This window comes from Scyliorhinus canicula, chromosome 4 (genome assembly GCF_902713615.1).
Source record: "Scyliorhinus canicula chromosome 4, sScyCan1.1, whole genome shotgun sequence".
Classification (NCBI taxonomy): Eukaryota; Metazoa; Chordata; class Chondrichthyes; order Carcharhiniformes; family Scyliorhinidae; genus Scyliorhinus; species Scyliorhinus canicula.
In genome coordinates this window covers 68,859,376-68,879,903 of record NC_052149.1, presented here as the reverse complement: position 1 = coordinate 68,879,903, position 20,528 = coordinate 68,859,376, and the positions used below count along the sequence as shown (strand labels likewise).

The 20,528-nt window shown below is 39.8% G+C and overlaps 1 protein-coding gene across 3 annotated transcripts in view; it reads left to right on the top strand.

The window, feature by feature from the left end:
- The first annotated feature begins 2,406 nt into the window (after positions 1 to 2,406).
- The window catches only part of srsf11 (serine and arginine rich splicing factor 11), a 36,518-nt gene continuing 18,396 nt past the window's right edge, over positions 2,407 to 20,528 (top strand). The window contains exons 1-6 of one of the 3 annotated variants that reach the window (XM_038794403.1): positions 2,407 to 2,759; positions 9,724 to 9,788; positions 11,790 to 11,923; positions 14,613 to 14,732; positions 15,050 to 15,159; positions 19,332 to 19,433. In XM_038794403.1, coding sequence (XP_038650331.1) covers positions 14,711 to 14,732; positions 15,050 to 15,159; positions 19,332 to 19,433 — 234 coding nt within the window. In that variant the 5' untranslated portion in view covers positions 2,407 to 2,759; positions 9,724 to 9,788; positions 11,790 to 11,923; positions 14,613 to 14,710. Of the gene's footprint in view, positions 2,760 to 9,723; positions 9,789 to 11,789; positions 11,924 to 14,209; positions 14,733 to 15,049; positions 15,160 to 19,331; positions 19,434 to 20,528 lie in introns of those variants that run through there. The other 2 variants (XM_038794401.1, XM_038794402.1) reach the window with 2 other exon arrangements.

Genomic DNA, 20,528 nt, shown 5'->3' with positions numbered 1-20,528 from the left:
TGGTGATTTTATGACCCATCCTTCCTGCTGTTTATACTAAGAAATTATCAACAAAAGGAGTTGCATGTGACATAATCACTCCCTTTCTTCTTCTGTCTCCAAGTTAAGCTTTCTTAGTTTCCCAATGCTGCCAATTTCCAAGAGCTCCCCCCTCTCCAGTACAGCAATATAGTATGAGCAGTGGTGTAGAAATTCATTTGTGCAATTAAAAGTCACCTTGAATCGTTTTAATCTTTTGAAGCATCATATGTAAAAATTGACGTAGCCTATAATGAAATATTATCTTCAAATTAGACTTCTTGGAGCAGATCTTAACCTAGACGGCCCGAAATAAACACATTAATGTCCCAAAAATAGCTGAGTTATGCCCCCCAAAATTATTTGTTTTTTTAAACATCAACTTTAAAATCTGCAGGAGGCAATGACATTATGGGGAGAAATCCTGATCCACTCCACTGAAAATAGACATTTATCATTTAAATTTACCAGATATTGAGTTTGAGTCACTTAACTCCCAGAAAGAGTATCGAGATGGCAGAGAAATCAACCAAATGCCCTTTTTCTTGAGTGGGCATTTATTTACGCTAATTGCATTTATACTGCACATATAATGTAATAAAATGTTCCAAGGTTGTGTTTGCAAGCATAATTTGACACCAGGCCAAATAAGGAGATATTAGGACAGTTGACCAAACATTTCAATAAACAGGTAAGTTTTAAGGAGTAGCTTAAAGAAGGAATGGGGTTTAGAAGTGATGCTAGTTTTGGGCCTAGGCAACGCAAGCTACTTCGTTGAGCAATAAAAAGTGAGATGCACACAAGGCCAGAATTGGAGGAGCACAAAGATTTCAGAGAGTTGTTGGTTGGGAGGCGATTAGACATAGGGAGGTTAATCTTCACAGCGCCAGGGACCCTGGTTTGATTCCCGCCTTGGGTCACTGTCTGTACGTAGTCTGCATATTCTCCCTGTGTCTGCGTGGGTTTCCTCTGGGTGCACCTGTTTCCTCCCACAAGTCCCGAAAGATGGGCTTGTTAAGTGAATTGGACATTCTGAATTCTCCGAGTGTACCCGAACAGACGCCGTGGTGTGACGACTAGGGCATTTTTACAGTAACTTCATTGCAGCGTTAATGAAAGCCTACTTGTGACGCTAATAAAGATTTTACTATTAATCCACTGTAATAGCTACATATGGTTCAATAGACCCGCTCCAAAATAACTGGCTTCTAAATTTTCTTTTATTCATTATGGACAGGGGCATTGCCATGTTTTTGATAAATGCAGCTGCGGAGCATGGTCTAGGACGATGACCCAGTGACAATGAAGGAACCATTGGATTGGATTTGTTTATTGTCACGTGTACCGAGGTACAGTGAAAAGTATTTTTCTGCAAGCAGCTCAACAGATCATTCCAAGATATATTTCCAAGTTAAAATGGTGAATGACTTACATTCCCATGTGCCAAGTGCCCTTGTCCAATGTGGTTGTGGCTGGGAGTTTGGAAGAAGCCTTGATGACTTGCTGCATTGCATCGCAGAGATGTACATACTACAGCCAAGATCCACTGGTGGTGAAGGAATTGAATGCTTGAGGTGGTTGGAAAATATACTCCATCACGTGCCTGGCTTGTGACTAGATGGTGCAAATGGTAGCAAAGCTCTGGGGAGTCAGATGAGAGTTGCTGCAGAATTCCTAGCATCTGATCTTGTGGACATGAAAATGAAATGAAAAATGAAATGAAAATCGCTTATTGTCACGAGTAGGCTTCAATGAAGTTACTGTGAAAAGCCCCTAGTCGCCACATTCCACCACCTGTCCGGGGAGGCTGGTACGGGAATCAAACCGTGCTGCTGGCCTGCTTTAAAAGCCAGTGATTTAGCCGAGTGAGCTAAACGTGCCCTTATGGTATTTATGTGGCTATTTTTGTTGTCTCTGGTCAATTTATCTTGACAATGCGGGATTCTACAATGCTTAATGTCATTGAATATCATGGGGAAGTGATTAAAGGTTCGTTTGTGATCATTGCCTGGCATTTTCACAGATGCTGCCTGACTTACTGAGTATTTCCAACACTTTCAGTTTATGTTTCGTTTAAAGAAGGATCTGGTATGTTTGACGTATATATTTGTCGCGGTTTTTTTTTTAAAAAGCACAGCACGACGGGTTAGTTTGGCTTCAATAGGCAATGGGAAGATGCGAAATTTGACTCATGGAATTAAAACAGGAAGTTACAAAAGTAGTCATTTTCTTCTGTATTTTCCATTTCCCTCATGGTGTGGAACTTTCTGGAAGATGGCTGCGGCTTCGCCCAGGTTTGATGAGGAAGACGTAGATCTGCCCCCAAGTGCCCGCCGTCGCCCACTGAAGGAGGGTGGGAGGGGAGAATGTTGCGCCTGCGCAGACAGGCGCGCGGGATTGTGGGATACCGCGGTGTCTGTCCGTTGTTGTTGAAGGTTTCGGGCGAAGATCCGTGAATTTTCAGGGCCGGTTAATTGTCTGTAAATTGTCATATATCCTCTCCCACTTTCTTTTCTTCTGTATTTTTAATGTCTTAGGTTCGAGAAAACGACGTGGAAAAATTCGGATCGAGAAAATAATTTTCATTTTTCCCAAAAAATAGCGTTTTTTAAAAAAAAACACGAGATGGCTACGGACATAATTCAAGTGACCAATGTTTCGCCGAGCGCCACCTCGGAGCAGATGAAAACTCTGTTCGCTTTTCTGGGCAAAATCGATGAATTGCGGCTCTTCCCCTCAGAGTGAGTAACTCCAAACTCCCAGGCAGGCCCGGGGCCTAGGCCGCGCCGCCAGATTTCGGCGCAAAACAATTGAACCCTTTTTTGTGAGGGAAACGAGGATTTTGTACGCGGGCGATGTTTCGCGGCTGTACGATTCGAAGTATATATTTTTTCTTTGGAAACGTCAAAAGGATTTTGTTTCCCTTAACGAAAGTGGGACTGTCGTCCTCCCTCCACTGTTTGTGGCTTTTGGGATTCGCTTCACGCACGGACCATGCTCCCCAGCCGCATTTATCAGGATTCATATTGGGTGCGGCCCTGCTCGTTTAAAAAAAACACATGAGCATACTCTAACTCATCAAGGTGTTTCCAAAGTTGGTTTTTCGTTATTAACCGTGTGAGGTAAAATGGCGGCCGACGTAAAGTTTCCCCTCCCTGTTCGTCAGGCGATCGCTATTTTATTTTAAATGCGTTTTACACTGTAATTTGCCGATTAGTAAATGGACCGAGAAATTAATAAAGTCAGCTGCGTTTTATGTGGAAGTATAGCAAGAGTAGTAATGTTAGGCTTGAGGCCTACTCCTCGTGCTAAGGTGGGGAGGGAATTAATTCGGTTATAATAGGGGTGGGGGAAGAAGTGCAATTGTTTATTTTTTTTCCAACTCCGGCAAGCATCGACCAAATTAGTAATTTTGTTTAAAGTGACGAGGTTGCAGGAAGTAATCCCCGAATAATTTGAACTGATCTAATTGCGGTCAACATTGCACTTAATATCACGAGTGACGTGTTATCTGAGCTTGGTATCAATAAAGATTTAAAAAATATTATGAACGTTTTCTTCCAAGTACATTTTAATCCCTCTTCGAAATATGATCTGAAACTTTGGTTAGACTAGCAATTTATATTTTGATATATATATAGTTATGGTCCATCCTTGAATGAGTGGTGATTGTAAGTTAGACCAATGAGAAGGATCACATGCAACCTTAATTGCTTTTCATGTAGCTTCTGCTTATCACTTTTGCTAACGAAGGATGTGCCTGTTTGGTGAAGCCTGGAGAATTTTAGGCACTGGTTGACTATGTACATGGTGCTATTAATTCATCCACAACCAAGTCAGAGAATTGGCTTGCAAGTTTACCTGGAGCTACAATGAGACGTCTACCCCTTCCAAGAGCATCAATAAACTAGAAGGTCATCAGTAACCCTCTAGTATTCACAGTATATTGTATCTTTATAGCTTCAGTACTATTTAGGTCACACTTGAGCTGGCTGCTGGAAAATACCAATGATAATTCAATTTGCTGTCAAAAATACTTTTCAATTCAAATTAGCAAACTTGTTAACTAATATTTTTAATAGGTTTTTTGAATTATTTTGATAAAACCAAGATTACCTACCAAAGTTCATAAGATAGTGCTGCCAAGGAAGAATAAAAGCTTACTATGATCAGATGATGCCAATGTATTAATAATTAAACTTTTGAAAGTTATGACAGGAAGAGAAAATAGGAACACCATAGCTCTGAGATACTGAGTAAAAGATTGCTCTAAGTCTCTATTTCAGTGCCACCATGGGGGCAAAATCTTAAGAATTCAGTTTTTGGATGGAGTTGGGCATTACAAGCTTGGCAATTGGATGGAATTCAGGATGCGAGTATCATTTTAGGTCGAAGAATTTGAAAATCCCTCCTAAAGTCACTGAAAAATTAATCTTGGGTGTGGCACATTTTGATACATTGCAATCTGCTATCACAATTTGAATATGATCAACGTTTACAATGTAAATTTACCATGTACCAGTTACAACGGGCTTGGGTGGCACAGTAGCTAGCACTGTTGCTTCATAGCTGCGGCATCCCCGGTTCGATTCCTGGCTGCACGTTCTTCCTGTGTCTGCGTTGGTTTCCTCTGGGTGCTCGTTTCCTCCCTCAGTCCAAAGACGTGCAGGTTAGGTGGATTGGCCTTGGTGTCCAAAAAGGTTAGGTGGGATAGGATGGAGGTGTGGGTTGGGGTGCTCTTTCCAAGGACCTGTACAGACCCAAATGGCCTCTTTTTGCACTGTAAATTCTATGAGCATTTGTATAAACAATTGCCTGGCAATATAAACTTGCCTCTCAGCACTGGGTGGAGTTGTGTCCAGGTCTGTCTGGCATTTTCTCCCTTTATGCCAGGCAAATTTTATTTTAATTTGATCATCTTCTGTTATGTCTCTTTCTCTGTTTCCACTTTTGCCTTGCTTCCCTTCAGTTTCCCAACCTTCTCTATCTGCGTGTTCACTAATTGCCGTTCTTCAGGGCCTCGTGTGTGAAAACTGCCAATTTGTGAAGCGCCGCAGAAGTTAATCTATTCACAGTGAGAGATGTGTAGCTCTTGACTGTCCACCACCGGTGTCCATAAGTGTCTTTCAAGATCCTTTAAAGGGGCAATGTAACAAAGATAAGTTTTGATAAAAAGCAAATTACTGCGGATACTGGAATCTGAAACGAAAGAGAAAATGCTGGAAAATCTCAGCAGATCTGGCAGCATCTGTAGGGAGAGAAGAGCTAGCGTTTCGAGTCCAATGACTGTCAAAGCTGACAGAGAAAGTGGGAAATATTTATACTGTGGAGTGAGAATGAAAGATGAGTCACAGCCACAGAAACCCAGGGAAACCAGGTACTAATGGCCATAGAAACCAAGGAGAAAGAGTGCTAATGGCAGACCCCAGAGAAAACAAAAGCTGTGAAAGGTCAAACAGCAGGGAGACTAACATCAGGATAAACTGTAGATGTAGGGGGAGCAAAGAGGAGAAAGGTGAAGGAAAGGTGGATAATATTGGGTGGGGGGTGTTAAATATATTAACACCCAGGGACCTTTTCCCCAGTCAAACCACAGTGCATTAGCCCAGACTGAAAACCACATTCCTCTGGTCAATGGTCAATTTCACCTATTGGATCCTAAAAGTTCCCAGGTCCTACAAAACAAAATCCTTTTTAAAAGCATGACCACTGCAATCAAGTGCAGATTAACCCCAGACTATTAACTTAAATTGTCCCAATGTTCCTAATATCTTCCATTTATCACATTTTTAAAATATTCAAAACTCTGCTTCTACCCCACCTTTTCGGGAAGAGAGTTCCAAACACTTGCCACCCTCAAAATATTTTTCCCTTATCCCTGCCTTTAAATGGACGGTCCCTTGTTTTTAAAACTAATTCCTAGTTTTAGAATCTTCCATACCCACCCTATCAAGACCTCACAGGATCTTGTGTTTCAATCAAATCGCCTTTTACTCTTCTAAACTTTAGCAGATACAAGCCTAACCTATCCAACGTTTCCTCTTAGACTAGTGAAACTTTTCTGAACCGCTTCCAATGCATTTACATCCTTAAATAAGGTTTCTAATACTGTGCACGGTACTCCAAAAGTCGTCTCCCGAGTGCCCTGTACAACAAGCATAAACTGCTTTTGTATTCAATCGTGCCCCAAGGCATTAGCTTGCCCAATTTCTTGCCGTACCTGCACGCTGACAGTCTGCGATTCATACATTAGAGCACCCAGATACTCTGCAATCTCACCATTTAGATAAAAATCCTTTTCTATTGTTTCTACAATTTCATATTTTACTCCATTATACTCCCTTTGCTCCCTCTCTTAACCTATCGATATCTTTTTGTAGCCTCCTTATGTCCTCTTAACAATTACCTGCCTACCTATCTTTGTCATCAGCAAAATTGGCAATCGTCCCTTCATCCAAATCATAAAAGTTGTAAACCTTTGAGGTCCTAGCACTGATTCCTGTGGCACATCGCTTGTTATATCTTGCCAACCTATTTATGTCTACTCTCTGCTTCCTATTAGCCAGACAATCTCCTATCCATACCAATATGTTACCCCCTATAACATGAACCTTTGATGTGGCATCTTATCAGATGCTTTCTAGAGATCTTGAGTACAGCACATCCACTGGTTCCTCTTTATCCACAGAACCGGTTACTCCCTCAAAAGACTCCAGTAAGTTGGTTAGACATGTTTTCCCTTTCACAAAACTTGCCATAAGCCTTTTAAGTGCCCTGCTATAGCTTCCAACTTCCAACATTCTCCTTATGACATATTTAACTGGTTTGTCGATCCTTGCATTCTGTTTTCTCCCCTTTTTGAATAATGGAGTTACATTTGCTATTTTCTAATCTAGCCATAGAATTCCTACAGTGCTAAGGAGGCTATTTGGCCCATCAAATGACACCGACCCTCCGAAAGAGCACCCTACTGAACCCCGTAACCCCACTTAACCTGCACATATTTGGACACTATGGGGCAATTAGCATAACCAATCCACATAAACCGAATATCTTTGGACTGGGAGCACCCAGAGGAATCTCACACAGACAGTGGGAGAAAGCGCAAACTCCATACTTGTCCAAGCCTGGAATTAAACCTGTGTCCCTTGCACTGTGAAGCAGCAGTACTAACCACCGTGATGCCTAATGGGACATTCCCTGAATCTAGGGAATTTTGTAAAATTGAAACCAATTTTTCAACTATCTCACTAGACACTACTTATAACACACTCGGGTGAAGTCCATCAGGACTTTGGCTGTTAACAGCCTGCAACTCCATCTGTTTACTCAGCACCACTTCTCTGGTGACCAATTTTCCTGCGTTCCTCCTTGCATTACCTGATTTGTAGCTGCTCCCGAGAGGATACTTAAATCCTCTTAAGAGTGAAGACTGATGCAACTATTATTTGTCTTTTATATTTCTGGCTAACTTTCTCTCCTTATTAGTCACCTTTAGCTGGTCCTTACATAGTCTGTTCGATCTTCTGATCTGTGACCTGTCTTTGCACAATTATATGTTTTTTTTTCCTTTAAGTTTGATATCTTTAATCTTTCTAGTTAACCATGGGTGGTGTGTTTATCCCTTGGATATTTTCTTACTCGTTGGAATGTATCTAGTCTGTGAAATATTGCCGTAAATGTTTGCCACTGCATTTCTATTGACCCATCCTTTAACCTAATTTGTCAATTCACTTTAGCCAGCTCAACTTTCATGTCCTCATAATTGCCCTTGTATATGGGCAGCATGGTGGCGCAGTGGTTAGCAATGCTGCCTCATGGCGCCGAGGTCCCAAGTTCGATCCCGGCTCTGAGTCACTGTCCATGTGGAGTTTGCACAGTCTCCCCGTGTTTGTGGGGGTTTCGCCCCCACAATCCAAAAGATGTGTAGGGTAGGTGGATTGGCCACACTAAATTGGCCCTTAATTTGAAAAAATGAATTGGGTACACTTATTTAAAAAAAAAAAAAAAAAAAATTTTTTAATTACCCTAAATGTTTTAAAACATAGCCTCCGTCCCACTCCCCTCTCCTTACTGCATGTAATGATCATTGCTACCTCGGAGTCTTCACTGTGTGTCGTAATGTTCATCGAGCCACCCCTTTACCTTTTCCTCTCATCCTGTCCTTCCTAAATATCCTGTGCCCCTAAATATGTAGGTCGTAGTCCATCCTCCTGCAGCTATGTCTCCGTACTACTGTCAAATTATACTTGTTTGTTTCTATGTGCGCTGCAACTAACGCTTGGCAGATGAATTGGTATTCCTGGCAACACCATTTACATTTCTGCATCCATTGCTCATCACTCTCGAATGTTCCACTATTTAAGATCCATTCCTCAACTTGCTGCTTCTTGCTGCCAGCAAAACTGCTTAATTTAAATTTATTTTGCTTTGCTGCTTGAATTTTAACATTTGTCCTGCTGGTTAAATTTGCTACTTTTTTTTTTCCAGCTTCACTACTTGTACAAATTTTTCTTGTTGCTAAATTTAAGTATTTCCTTCAATTTAATACTTTAATCTAGCCATGTTTAATATGATGTATGATTATTCCCATAAAGACTAATGTGTTTACTTACAACACAAGACTTGTCTCAGACTAAATTCTTTCATTGTAAAGCGTTTTGCGAAACCCTAAAAGGCACTACATGAGCAGATGTTTGTTTATATATTGAACAAATATTATTGTAATACTACAGCATATCTAATGAAAGGATGGTGGAGGCAGAGACCCTCAACATTTAAGTATTTAGATGTGCATTTGCGATGCCAAGACATAGGCTATGGGCCAAATGCTGGAAAATGGGATTAGAATAGTTAGGTGGTTATTTTTGACCACAGACATGATGGGCCGAAGGGCCTTTTCTGTGCTGTCGAACTCCATGGCTTGCTGAACGCCACAATCGCACACCCATATATTCATACAGGTAAAATCCACTTAGATATTTCAAATCAGTGTGTTTGACACTTGTAAACTTAATTAAATGTGTTGATGTTAATTAATGACAAAGGTAAGAAGTTGTATGCTTGTGCCTAGCTGCTAAAAAAAATACAGATTTTACACTTAATATGGTGCAACACCTTTAATCAATGCTCTGCTAGTGTAACTACCAGTTTTGTAATGTTTGTTATGGATCAGATAACATTTTTTTACCATGTAATATTGGGTATAATCAGCAAGACGTTTTCAATACTACTAATTTACATAGGGAATGTTTCACAGCTACTACTTTGAAATATTAGAAGTACTTCTCTGATCAAGAATTATAAAATCAATATATGCTTTTTTAAAAAAGTTTGTTCATGATTGGCTGCATTTGCTTTTACTTACTGTGTAAATCATTTCAGTGTAGGTACAACCCATACTCAAGCAGCCTCCTGATGAAATAACTATAGCACTCTGTTGCAGATTGTAACCTGCACCAAAGTACAAGCTACTGATGCTTTAAAATTGTGACTATGGATTTTGCAAGTATATATCCATATTGGTACTGTTGTCTTGAAGTTTGTGAAGTGAAGATCTGCTTTCTGTGTGTATATGTTTACTGTAAAGAAACAATTCAGAATATATATACACCAGGTTGCACAAACATAAATTACCCCTTGATGGTTCCACTGTTCTCATGGTGCCATCCCTAATTAGATGACCTTTTTGTTTCTTTCCTTCAGGGTCCCAGTTTTTAAAAAAACTTGTATGTTGCAGTGGTTGCATGAGGTATAACGAGTGTTGCAAGGTACTTTGGAATAACTCAACAAAAAAAATTTTGAAACCATGAACCGCCCTGTGGCCTAACTGTTTTTCTTCCAACTTTCCAATAGAGAAAATATAAAACGGCCACCCAGGTGATTAGAGGTGCCATCCAGGATTGATAGCGATGGTGATACAGTATAACTTGGTTAGACTCATCATTACCTGCCCCATCATTGCCCACACTTGAGGGAAGTTTCAGATTAGCAAGAGAGTACTGGCTTTGCACCAAACGAGGGGTGAGATTTTTGTTCCAATTTGGAACCTTGAATCTGCATCCAAATCTTGGTCTTCGAAAGTGATTGGCACACAAGAATAAAAGCTTCGGTAGCTGTTTCCTTAATAAAAATGAGCGAAAGAATAAAAGATCGGTGTAGTGAAGATACTATTGCCTTTCTCCATTTAAGTAATATTCAGCTCCTATCAAGTATGTAACGTCACATTTTCCTACATTATTCCAACTGCCCAGTCTTTGCCCACTCACAATCAATCTATATCCCCCTGTAGACTGTCATCCTCACCACTTGCCTTTCCACCTATTTTTGTGTCATCTGCAAACTTGGCAATAGTACATTCACTTCCCAGGTCCAAGTCATTAATATATTGTAAATAATTATGGCCCCGGCACTGTTCTGTGGCATTCCACTGGTTACAAGTTGCCATTCTGAAAATGACCCTGTTATCCCAATTCTCTTCCACTAGTTAGCCAATTCTCTATCCTGCAAATACACTACCATCAACACCATGGGCTCTTTTATCTTATTAAGTAACCTTTTTGTGCGGTACCTTATCAAATGCTTTTTGGAAATCCAAGTATATTCCATCTACTGGGTCCCCTTTATCCTGCTTATCACCTCAAAGAATTATAATGCATTTGTCTGGCGTGATTTCCCCTTCATGAAGCCATGCTGTCGTTGCTTGATTATATATGTATTTCTAAATGCCCTGCTATTGTGTACTTTTTTTTAAATTTTAGAGTACCCAATTATTTTTTCCAATTAAGGGGCAATATAGCGTGGCCAATCCACCTGTCCTGCACATCTTTTGGGTTGTGGGGGTGAAACCCACGCAGACACGGGGAGAATGTGCAAACTCCTTACGGACAGTGACCCAGGGCCGGGATTCGAACCCGGGTCCTCACCGCCATAGGCAGTAATGCTAACCACTGTGCCACCATGCTGCCCTGCGCTATTGTGTACTTTATAATGGACTCTTAATATCTTCCCAATGACCCTCTGGTCATTTGGGATTGCGAGCTCCTAAGCAACAATGGCGACTGTTGAGCGAGGTCCTAAGCAACAATGGTGACTGTTGAGCGGAATCATCGAATAATACAGCACAGAAGAGGCCCTTCGGCTCATCAAGTCTGCAACGCCGCATGAAAAACAGCTGACCTGTCTACCTAATCCTATTTGCCAGCACTTGGCCCATAGTCTTGAATGTTACGATGTGCCAAGTGCTCATCCACATACTTTTTAAAGTCTGTGAGGAAACCCACCTCTACCACCCTCCCACGCAGTGCATTCCAGACCATCACCACCCTCTGGGTGAAAATACATTTTTCAAATCCCATCCCCCCCCAAGCTTTGTCCCCTTGTAACTGACCCTTCAACTAAGGGGGACATCTGCTTCATGTCCATGCCCCATATAATCTTGTACACCTCGATCAGGTCGTCCCTCAATCTTCTCTGCTCCAGGGAAAACAGTCCAAGCCTATCCAACCTCTCTTCATAACTTAAATGTTTTATCCCAGACAGCATTGGTGAATCACCTCTGCATCCCCTCCAGTGCAATCACATCCTTCCTATAATGGGACCAGAATTGCACACACTACTCCAGTCTCTTGACGGGAGTCTGTTTTGAAGCATATGCACATGGCATGATTTGAGATTGAAAGATCTTTATAAAATCATCTCATTTTTTTAATAAGATGAAATGTAACCTCAATACTATGGTTCAATCATGTTTTGATTTTTTTTTCTTTTAGTGAATCGCCATTACCAGTGACGTCTCGCGTGTGTTTCGTAAAGTTTCATGATCCTGACGCTGTGGGAGTGGCGCAGCATTTGACAAACACAGTCTTCATTGACAGAGCTTTGATAGTTGTCCCTTACACAGAAGGTTTGTGTTTTATTGCTTGGGTTTTTTGGTCCTATATCACCTCAGTTGTACCCATTGGAGCATTTTTCAGTAAATTTCAATATACCGGCTAAACGTTATTAGTGACACCGAAGCAGAAACCCTTGGTATACTGCCATTATTATTTATGAGAGGGTAAAATATTAAAACTGCAGTGTATTTTGAGACATTTCTCATGAAGCCTGTCTGACTGACTTCAGTGGATCCTTAAGAGATTAAATAATAGGACTGACGGTTATGGACAGGACGGTTGCATTTAAAGATGGATTGCACGATAAAAAGTAACTACTTTTGACATCAAATTTTTATTTATTACATAACATTTTGGCTCTGGGTATGTTCTTGGACTAAACTTGTGCAGTGCACATTATTGTCTTGTGAACAGCACCATCGGTAATTACACAGTGAGGCCACACGTTAGAACAATATACCTCAATATAATGTCAAACACTAATCATTTCAAATTAATTGTGGTTTCCCTACCATCATCCATCTTGAAAGTGTTATATTTTGAGTAATTGATGTTTAATACACTGTAGAATTAATATTTACTTAAATGATTTTCATGTTTCAGCTAATTGAATTCAGTTATCAACATTATAACAAAAATACAACTTGGAAGTAATTCTATATTTTGCCATCAGAAACCCAGTTTAAGATGGAGGTGATAAGTGATGCTACTGGCATTCTAATTACTATTGGAATACATATGGGTACTTTAAAAAAAAAGGTTTATTTTTAATGCAGTACACCAAGGGTTGTTAATGGGGTGGGAAAACTTAGTCTAAAGTTTTTAAAAAGTTGGTTAATCCAGCTTTTTATATGTGCTTTTGTGAAGGTGGAGTTGTCTTTTTAATAACCATATTGTTTCATAAAACCCAGAGCATCACCCAAAATAATAAATTCTTCTCTCTGTTATCTGTGTGTGTGATTTTTATAGTGGAGAAGGCAGTTGCAGAGCCCCTTCCCTGATGACTGAAAAAGTGGGTCCTCTGCAGCGACAGGGGATTCTAGGCAATTTACAAAAGGCCAGCAAGCATAAGAGTCCCCATGTGTTGTCCTGTTGTAATCATTTGTTCTTGTTAACTACCTTTTCTCTTCACTGTTTCTATATTTCTAGGCTTTGATGTTATCCAGTTTAGATTGTATGAAGGAAAGAATTCAGGAAACTAAGAAAGGGCAGGCTAAAATAAATATATTGAAAGGGATAACGTACTATAGAGTAGGTAATTTTGGCACAGTTTATTTTGGTTGGAAGAGTATAGAAAGTGATTGGTAACAATTCAATTTCTAAATCAAATTATCCACTTGGAATGGTAACACGAGGCTGTGTAAGCCAAAATGGCCTGCTTTATGGTATCTGCAATCACACATTATACTACACTGATTTTTTGTTAAACAAAATTCTCTCAGGGCTCTAGGTCAGTTAGTACATCATGACTGAGCTGCAAAATTCTTTTTTGTTTAAGAGCTCATTACATTAACCGGAAAACATTTGGCCTAGTAACGTATCCTACTTCATTTTGGTGCACTAAGCCAAATGACTTAAGGAATTTGTTAAGATGAAAACATTTCTGGTTTGGATAGTGAAATTAGTCAATAAATCAAAATTTTAAAATACTGTCATTGTTGCAGAATTGAAACTTGTACCAATTACCCTGTGTACTACGCACATCAAAATCTAACTTTCCTGGGGCCCTTTGTAGAGGTTTTTTATTTGCATGATTTAATTTGTGTGTGATTGTGATTTGTGCTGTAATGAAGATTTGGATTAGCTAAATACAACCAAGAAACGGTAAGCAAGTAATATGTGCAATAACATGCTCAGCTTTAAAAAGGACTTGCAGCATGTCGGAACTCTTGTTTACTGGTAGACAATGGCTGTCAGTTGTCTTTTTCTTCTGTCTGTTTTCCTTTCCCTTTTTTCTTTGTTCTTTCCCTCCTATCAAATTCTTCTTACATCTGAGTATGAACGCCAAAGGTACATGTGAACTGCGTAATAAATTTCATAAATCATTTAAAAGACAATCCTTTAGTTATGACAGTCGGTAACATCTCCGTGATGTAAACGACCCTGATAACGCTATGCTAAGTGCATTCTGTTAATTTTATCAGCACTGCTCAGTACAGAAAGTGGAACCATTGCCTTTGTTTAACAGTGGTTTTTCTTTTTTTGTTGTTGTGTTTTACAGTTCTTTTCCCTGGTTCAGCCAGACCTATTTACCAGGCCCTGCTGAAAATACCACCCAACAGTTTTGCCTTCTGCAGCTAATCCAGTTTCTCTTAAGTGTCCTTTACTTGTTGTATGTTTTCTTGCTGAGGTGCTACACAGTATCTTTATACATGCAGTGCTGATAATTACTATTATCTGTAAAGGATAGAAATGCAGTTGGTGTGTATATATATTTACAGAATGTCACTCTTGATTATGGGGCATTGGGGCACAGTGGCAATTTGATATCTAGTAACATTGCAAAAAAAAAAAGTGGTTCACTTACACAAAAAGTAGCATTTAATATATAATGAGCAGTATGTTTCAGCTTGTTCATGAATTTCTCCTGTCTAATGGTAAGTTCTAAACAAGTCATAGTGAACTTTTTCATGATTTTGGTCCCTAAATCATAAACTTTTTTTTGTCTTGTGTATCTTGATTTTTCTGTGTGCTTTATAGTGAAGCAGCCGACACGAGTCGCTTGTTCATAAAACATCTTTTGAAAAGTTGAGAGCACAACCCCTGGAGAACCGACTGTGCTTGCTTACGTTTGGTTCATGACTAAAAAATCGAGTACAGGTGATAATATCTTGGCAGTGTTACAAAAAAAAAGTAGTGTGTATTGTGATATTTATTTATTTTTTACTATAGTATATACTGATTTTTAGATTCAGGGCAAAAAAATCAAATTTTACATCTATGACATTTCATTCTAAAAGTTTAAAGGTTTCAGTTGTAATTAGTAAAACATAAAATCTATTTTAGCAAGATTATAAGTGTACTTTCTACAACCTAAGGTGCTGAAAACAGTGAGACCTTGTTTTGCTGGGTGTATTGATGTGTAATGTATCACCTTGTGTGGACTTGTTTTAATGCAGATCTGAATTTTTCTACAGGAGTCATTCCTGATGAATCTAAGGCTTTGTCTTTGTTGGCGCCAGCTAATGCAGTGGCAGGTCTGCTGCCTGGAGGTGGACTCTTACCTACACCAAATCCTCTGACATCAGTAAGTAAGCTATTCAATTTTAAATTAGTTGAAATAATTCGGTTTTAAGGGGATTAATATCGGATGTGTATTTACAGCTTTTTCTACAAATGATTTTGAAATTGCAGCAGATGAAAATGAGCTAATCTCAACGTGAATGGATGGTGGTACTTAAAAGGCATGAAGCCATTAAGATCGGTGATGGAATTTCCCCATTAGCTCAGTTGATTCCCCCCCTCCCCCCCCCCCCCCCCCCCCCCCCCCCCAAACTCAATTTTGCTGTAGTCCCATCTACTTTACATGACCAATTTCAAAATGGACGGTTGCTTATGTCAGCCAAAATCTTGTACGTTTCAATAGGATTACCCTCATTCTTTTCAATTTCCGTGGATACATGCTCAACCTTTCTGACCTCTCATAGGATAACCCCCTCATTACAGCAGTCAGTCGAGTGAACCTTACCTGACCTAATACAATTATGTCCTTTCTTAAATAAGGAGACCAAAACTGTACAAAGTATCCTAGAACTCTAGATGTGGTCTCACCAATATTCAATATATCTATAGCTCAAGAATGCCTACTTTTAGAGTGGAATTTATGCCGGCAGGATATTCTGGTTTCCCGGCGGCGTGGGATGCAGTCGATAGGAAATTCTGTTGACAATGGCGGGGCCAGAAAATCCCGCTGGTGGGCCACCTCCACCGCTGAAAAACGCCTTGCGGGTTGCTCTGCAAATCCCGCCCTATATTCTCCATTCGTCTTCCAATAAGTGACAACATTGGCATTTGTGTTCCTAATCAGTTTTTGTACCTGCATGGTAACTTCGTGATTGATGCACCTGGACACAGATTGGTCTAGCTAGATTTCTGCAATTTTTTCCAATTTAAACAACATGCTGTTTTTTTTTTCTATTCGTGCTGCCAAAGTGGAAAATGTATTTCATCTGCCAAATTTTGTCCATTCAACCTATCTTTATCCCTTTACAGACTCCTTATGTCCCCTTCACAACTTGGTGTCATTGGCAAATTTAGTCCCATCATTAATATGGATTGTAAATAAGTGAGGTGCCAGCATTGAACTCTGTGGCAGTGCACTCATCGCATCTTGCACTGAATTGAAAATTACCTATTTATGCTTACTGTTTCCTGTTCCTGTAAGTTAAACAATCCTCTACCCATACTAATGTTGCCCACTGTACCATGAGTAACACGCTGACCACCTTGATAATAGATACTAGCATTTTCCCTATGACAGATGTTAAGCTAGCTGACCTGTATTTTCTTATTCTAACAATTTTCTCCGTATTTGGTCTTTTGATTGAATTGTTTTAAGTTCCTCCCTGCCTTTCACCTCTTGATACACACTTCTGGGATATTATTTGTATCCTCTACAGTGAAGACAGATGTAAAATATTTGTTCAATTCCTCCACAATTTCTGTATTTCCATTATTAATTCCCCAGACAATTTGTAGCGGACTAATGTTCATTTTCCTTTATAAATAACTGTAAACTCTTATTCTCGGTTTATATTTGTTGCTAACTTCCTCTTGTACACTTAATTTCCTCCTTTTTTTGGTAATTCTTGTGTTTTTTTTATATTCTGCCCAAGTTTCTAACCTACCATTAATCTTTGTGGAATTGTACACTTTTTTATTTAAAAAAAATTTTGAATTTAGAGTGTTCAATTCATTTTTTCCAATTGAGGGGCAATTTAACATGGCCAATCCACCAACTGGGTGGGGGCGAAACCCACCCAAACACTGGGAGAATGTGCAAATTCCACACGGACAGTGACCCAGAGCCGGGATCGAACATGGGACCTTGGCACCGTGAGGCAGCAATGCTATCCACTGCACTACAGTGCTGCTTACCTTTTATTTCAATTTGGTGCTTCCTTAATTGGCCACAGATGATGCACCTTTCCCCTAGAATCTGCCTTTCTCTGTATCTTTGCTGATGGTTATATGTCTGCTACTGTATCTCTACTGACTTATCCCTTAATTCTCCAGCTGTCTTCATAATTGCCTTTAAGTTCAAACCACTAGCCTTTGACCCACTCTTCCCTCACGCGAGCTGAATGTGAAATTCATATTATGATCACTGCTATCTTAAGTGTGCGTTTACTATGAAATTATTAATTTGTATTGGTGAAAGTTTCATTGTTGGTCACACTGTCGAGTGCTCCCATTTATGTTAGACAGAACAGAAATGCTGGATTTGCTTGATTGATATACCTCCCAGAAAAGTAAAATGCAACTATTTCACTCTAAGTTCAAGCATTGTTCGTTTGCGCTATTCTCTTCAAATTACAATTGGCATAATTAAAACAATGCTAAATCTCTTCAATTATGTTGTCTGCAGCACATATTTAACAACAAATTTTGTGTCAAGTTCTTCCAGCTGCAGTAACATTTAGTTTGAGATTTTAAATATCTTTTGGGCAATATCATCTTACTAAGTGTGCTTGCCTGTCAGATGATAACTCCGACCATGCTTTACATTGAATATCAATAGCCAGCACCTGATGCTTGCAGTTTGGCTTCTGAAACCATGTTCTTGGATTGTTCCATGTTCTTAGATTGTTAACTGATTTCATATCATAATTAATTGTTAAGAGGAGCAAAACATGACCCAGTAACAGTGGTATATAACTGTATTAGGCCTTGAAGGTTGGTATCTGTATTAGGAATAGAATTTGGGGAAATTCGGAGACTTGTTTCTCAAGTTCCATTTGTGTCTCATGATTTGAGAGTCTGGGAACAATTTAGATGCCCCGAAGTTGGGTGTTCTAACATTCTCACAGTCTCTTTTTGTAAGTTTCATAAAGGTATGTCTGTACGTTTTTTCCAAAAGTTTTCAAATTGTGTTGTTTGTGTGGACTATTGATAAATTATAATTGTATAGAATTTTTATATGTAAAGTATAATACAGGTGTATTGATTTATGTATGTTATGCTTGAAAGAAATTTCAACAGTGAAATAATAGCACACAAATGTATTGCACTGTATGAAAGAACGTTGGATAAAGTGCCACTTTTTAATTGCATATTGACACCAGTATACTTTGTAACCCAGTGATAACATGGGAAATGTTTTTGCCATCAGAAGCAGATAGTAATTATTTTTGTGACTTTTGGAAATGAACGTAACTTTTTCAAAATTCTTGGCACTTTTCCGAAATGTAGTTTGGCTTACAATGTGCGGCACAGATAGTCATCAGCATTGCTTCGAAATATCTGAATTGATAGTTTGCGATTATCTGAATTCCCATTGACTGGATTTTGCAGTGGGGGGGCGATGCAAGTGCATTCACCATTGACCTCAAAAGAAACTGCTGACTAAGATCTAGCAATTTTGGTTTTCCCCAGGGCGGCACGGTGGTGCAGTGGTTAGTACTGCTGCATCACTGCGCTCTGGCCCTGGATCACTGTCCACGTAGTTTGTACATTCTCCATGTTTGTCTGGGTCTCAACCCCACAGCCCAAAAGATGTGCAGGCTAGGTGGATTAACCATACTAAATTGTCCTTTAATTGGAAAAATAAATAATTGGGTACTCTATAAATAATTTTTTAAATTTTGTTTTCCCCCTTCAGGTGACGATTTAAATCTGTTAACAAGTCACGAGGGGGGGGGGGGGGGGGTTTAATTTGCAGAAACATAACTTGCCCTCCAGAGAAGCGTAGGACCGCTAGACGACAGCCTCTGGATTTCTGTGTTACTCTGCATGTGTGAAATCTATATCTGCTGTCAATTTTCAGTGAAATAATGAAGGCAAGTGCTGGCAGTTTTGACACTGTTATCACCACAAATTCCAGGCCACAAGTTTTATTTTTGAACCCTACATTTGTACCAAACTGTAAATTGGTGTCTTTCATTTCGTATTTTACTTCAGATGCAGATAAACACATGAAAAGGTGAGTTGAGATAGAATTCAATATCGAGTGCAGGGCACATTTAACTTTGATCGAATATCTGACTAGACAGGCTAACATTTCTTAAAATAGCATTTATCATTCTTCAAATAATATGGGTATATTTTCTATCCATAAGTCAGACTTCCATCAAATGTAAATATGCTGTTATTTTTGACAATACATTGGAGCGGTACAGGAAATAAATCATGTGACGGTTATTTTCAATTAAAGGTTTTGCACAATCAATTTTTTCAGACAATTCTTTGTCTTTCAACCAGCTCAGCAGTGTTCCTTTGGCTGCTAGTCTTGGGAATGTTAATCCTGGTTTGGACCCAACTCTTGCTGCACTTGGACTGCCAGGAACAAACTTGAATTCACAGGTAAGTGTGGGACGGCTGTAACAGAATGAATGCTGAGATGGTATTTGGCTGCTATTTTGACTTCATAGCATCTGCTGATATGTTTAAACTAATTCGGCAGGGGGAGGGGACACAGACTGTTTGCAGAATAGGGACCCAGCATAACACACAAACAATCCAGTCAGAGGGAATATAGCGGTTGTAAGTTTCAAGGGAGTAAGACCAGGCTGGATGGTTTCCACTTTAAAGCCAGGAGTATTACAGGTAAAAATGATGAGTTAAACATGAGGATTGACACGTGGAATTGTGATATAGTAGCCATCATGGAGACGTGGCAAGATTGGCAGCTCAACATCCTGGATTATAAAATCTTCAGGCAAGACAGAGGGGGTGTAAAAGAGGAGGAGGGATTGCATTATTAATTAAGGAGTGATGGTATCTTGGTGGGGAGATCAAATGAAGCTTTGTGGGTAGTGCTTGGGAACAAAATAGGGACAGCCACATTGCTAGGTGTTTATTATAGACCCCCAGATAGTGGTGGGAAATTGAGGAGCAAATATGTGCGCAATTCGCAGAGGTGTGCAAAATACTAATAGGGTGGACCTCCGGTGGTGGCCATGCGCTAAACAGCCATGTGTTTGGTGGATCCCACGCAGGGAAAGTTTTTCGCCCATAAGTCCTAGTCGTACCTTTGAATGCAGTCCCAATTCTCACAGTTGAAGGTGTCGGTAATATTTTGTGCAGGGTCCAGAATGCACACAAAGAGCAACGAAGGAAAAGGAAAGCTTCTACAAGCAGACCGTGAGGCACTGAAAAGCGCGGTTGAAGGTGTGATGGTGGCAGACCTGGAGTCAGCACTTAACGCCCAATGTCTACTGTTCAGTTGGTAGACTTTTTAACTGCTTAGTTCCAGAAACAGAAGATCTGGTAAGGGCCATTGATCTGATTAAGGTGGAAGTGGAGAGAGTTATGCTGGTGTTTAGAGGCTCAGGGTGCGCTGCTCTGAAAAATGGAGTGGTTTGTCACCGGCTATGAGGACCGGCTGGCCTCGGTGGAAGCAAAGCTTTCCTTGATAGCTGACTGCTTCAAACAAAGTATGTGACAAGGTGGACGAGT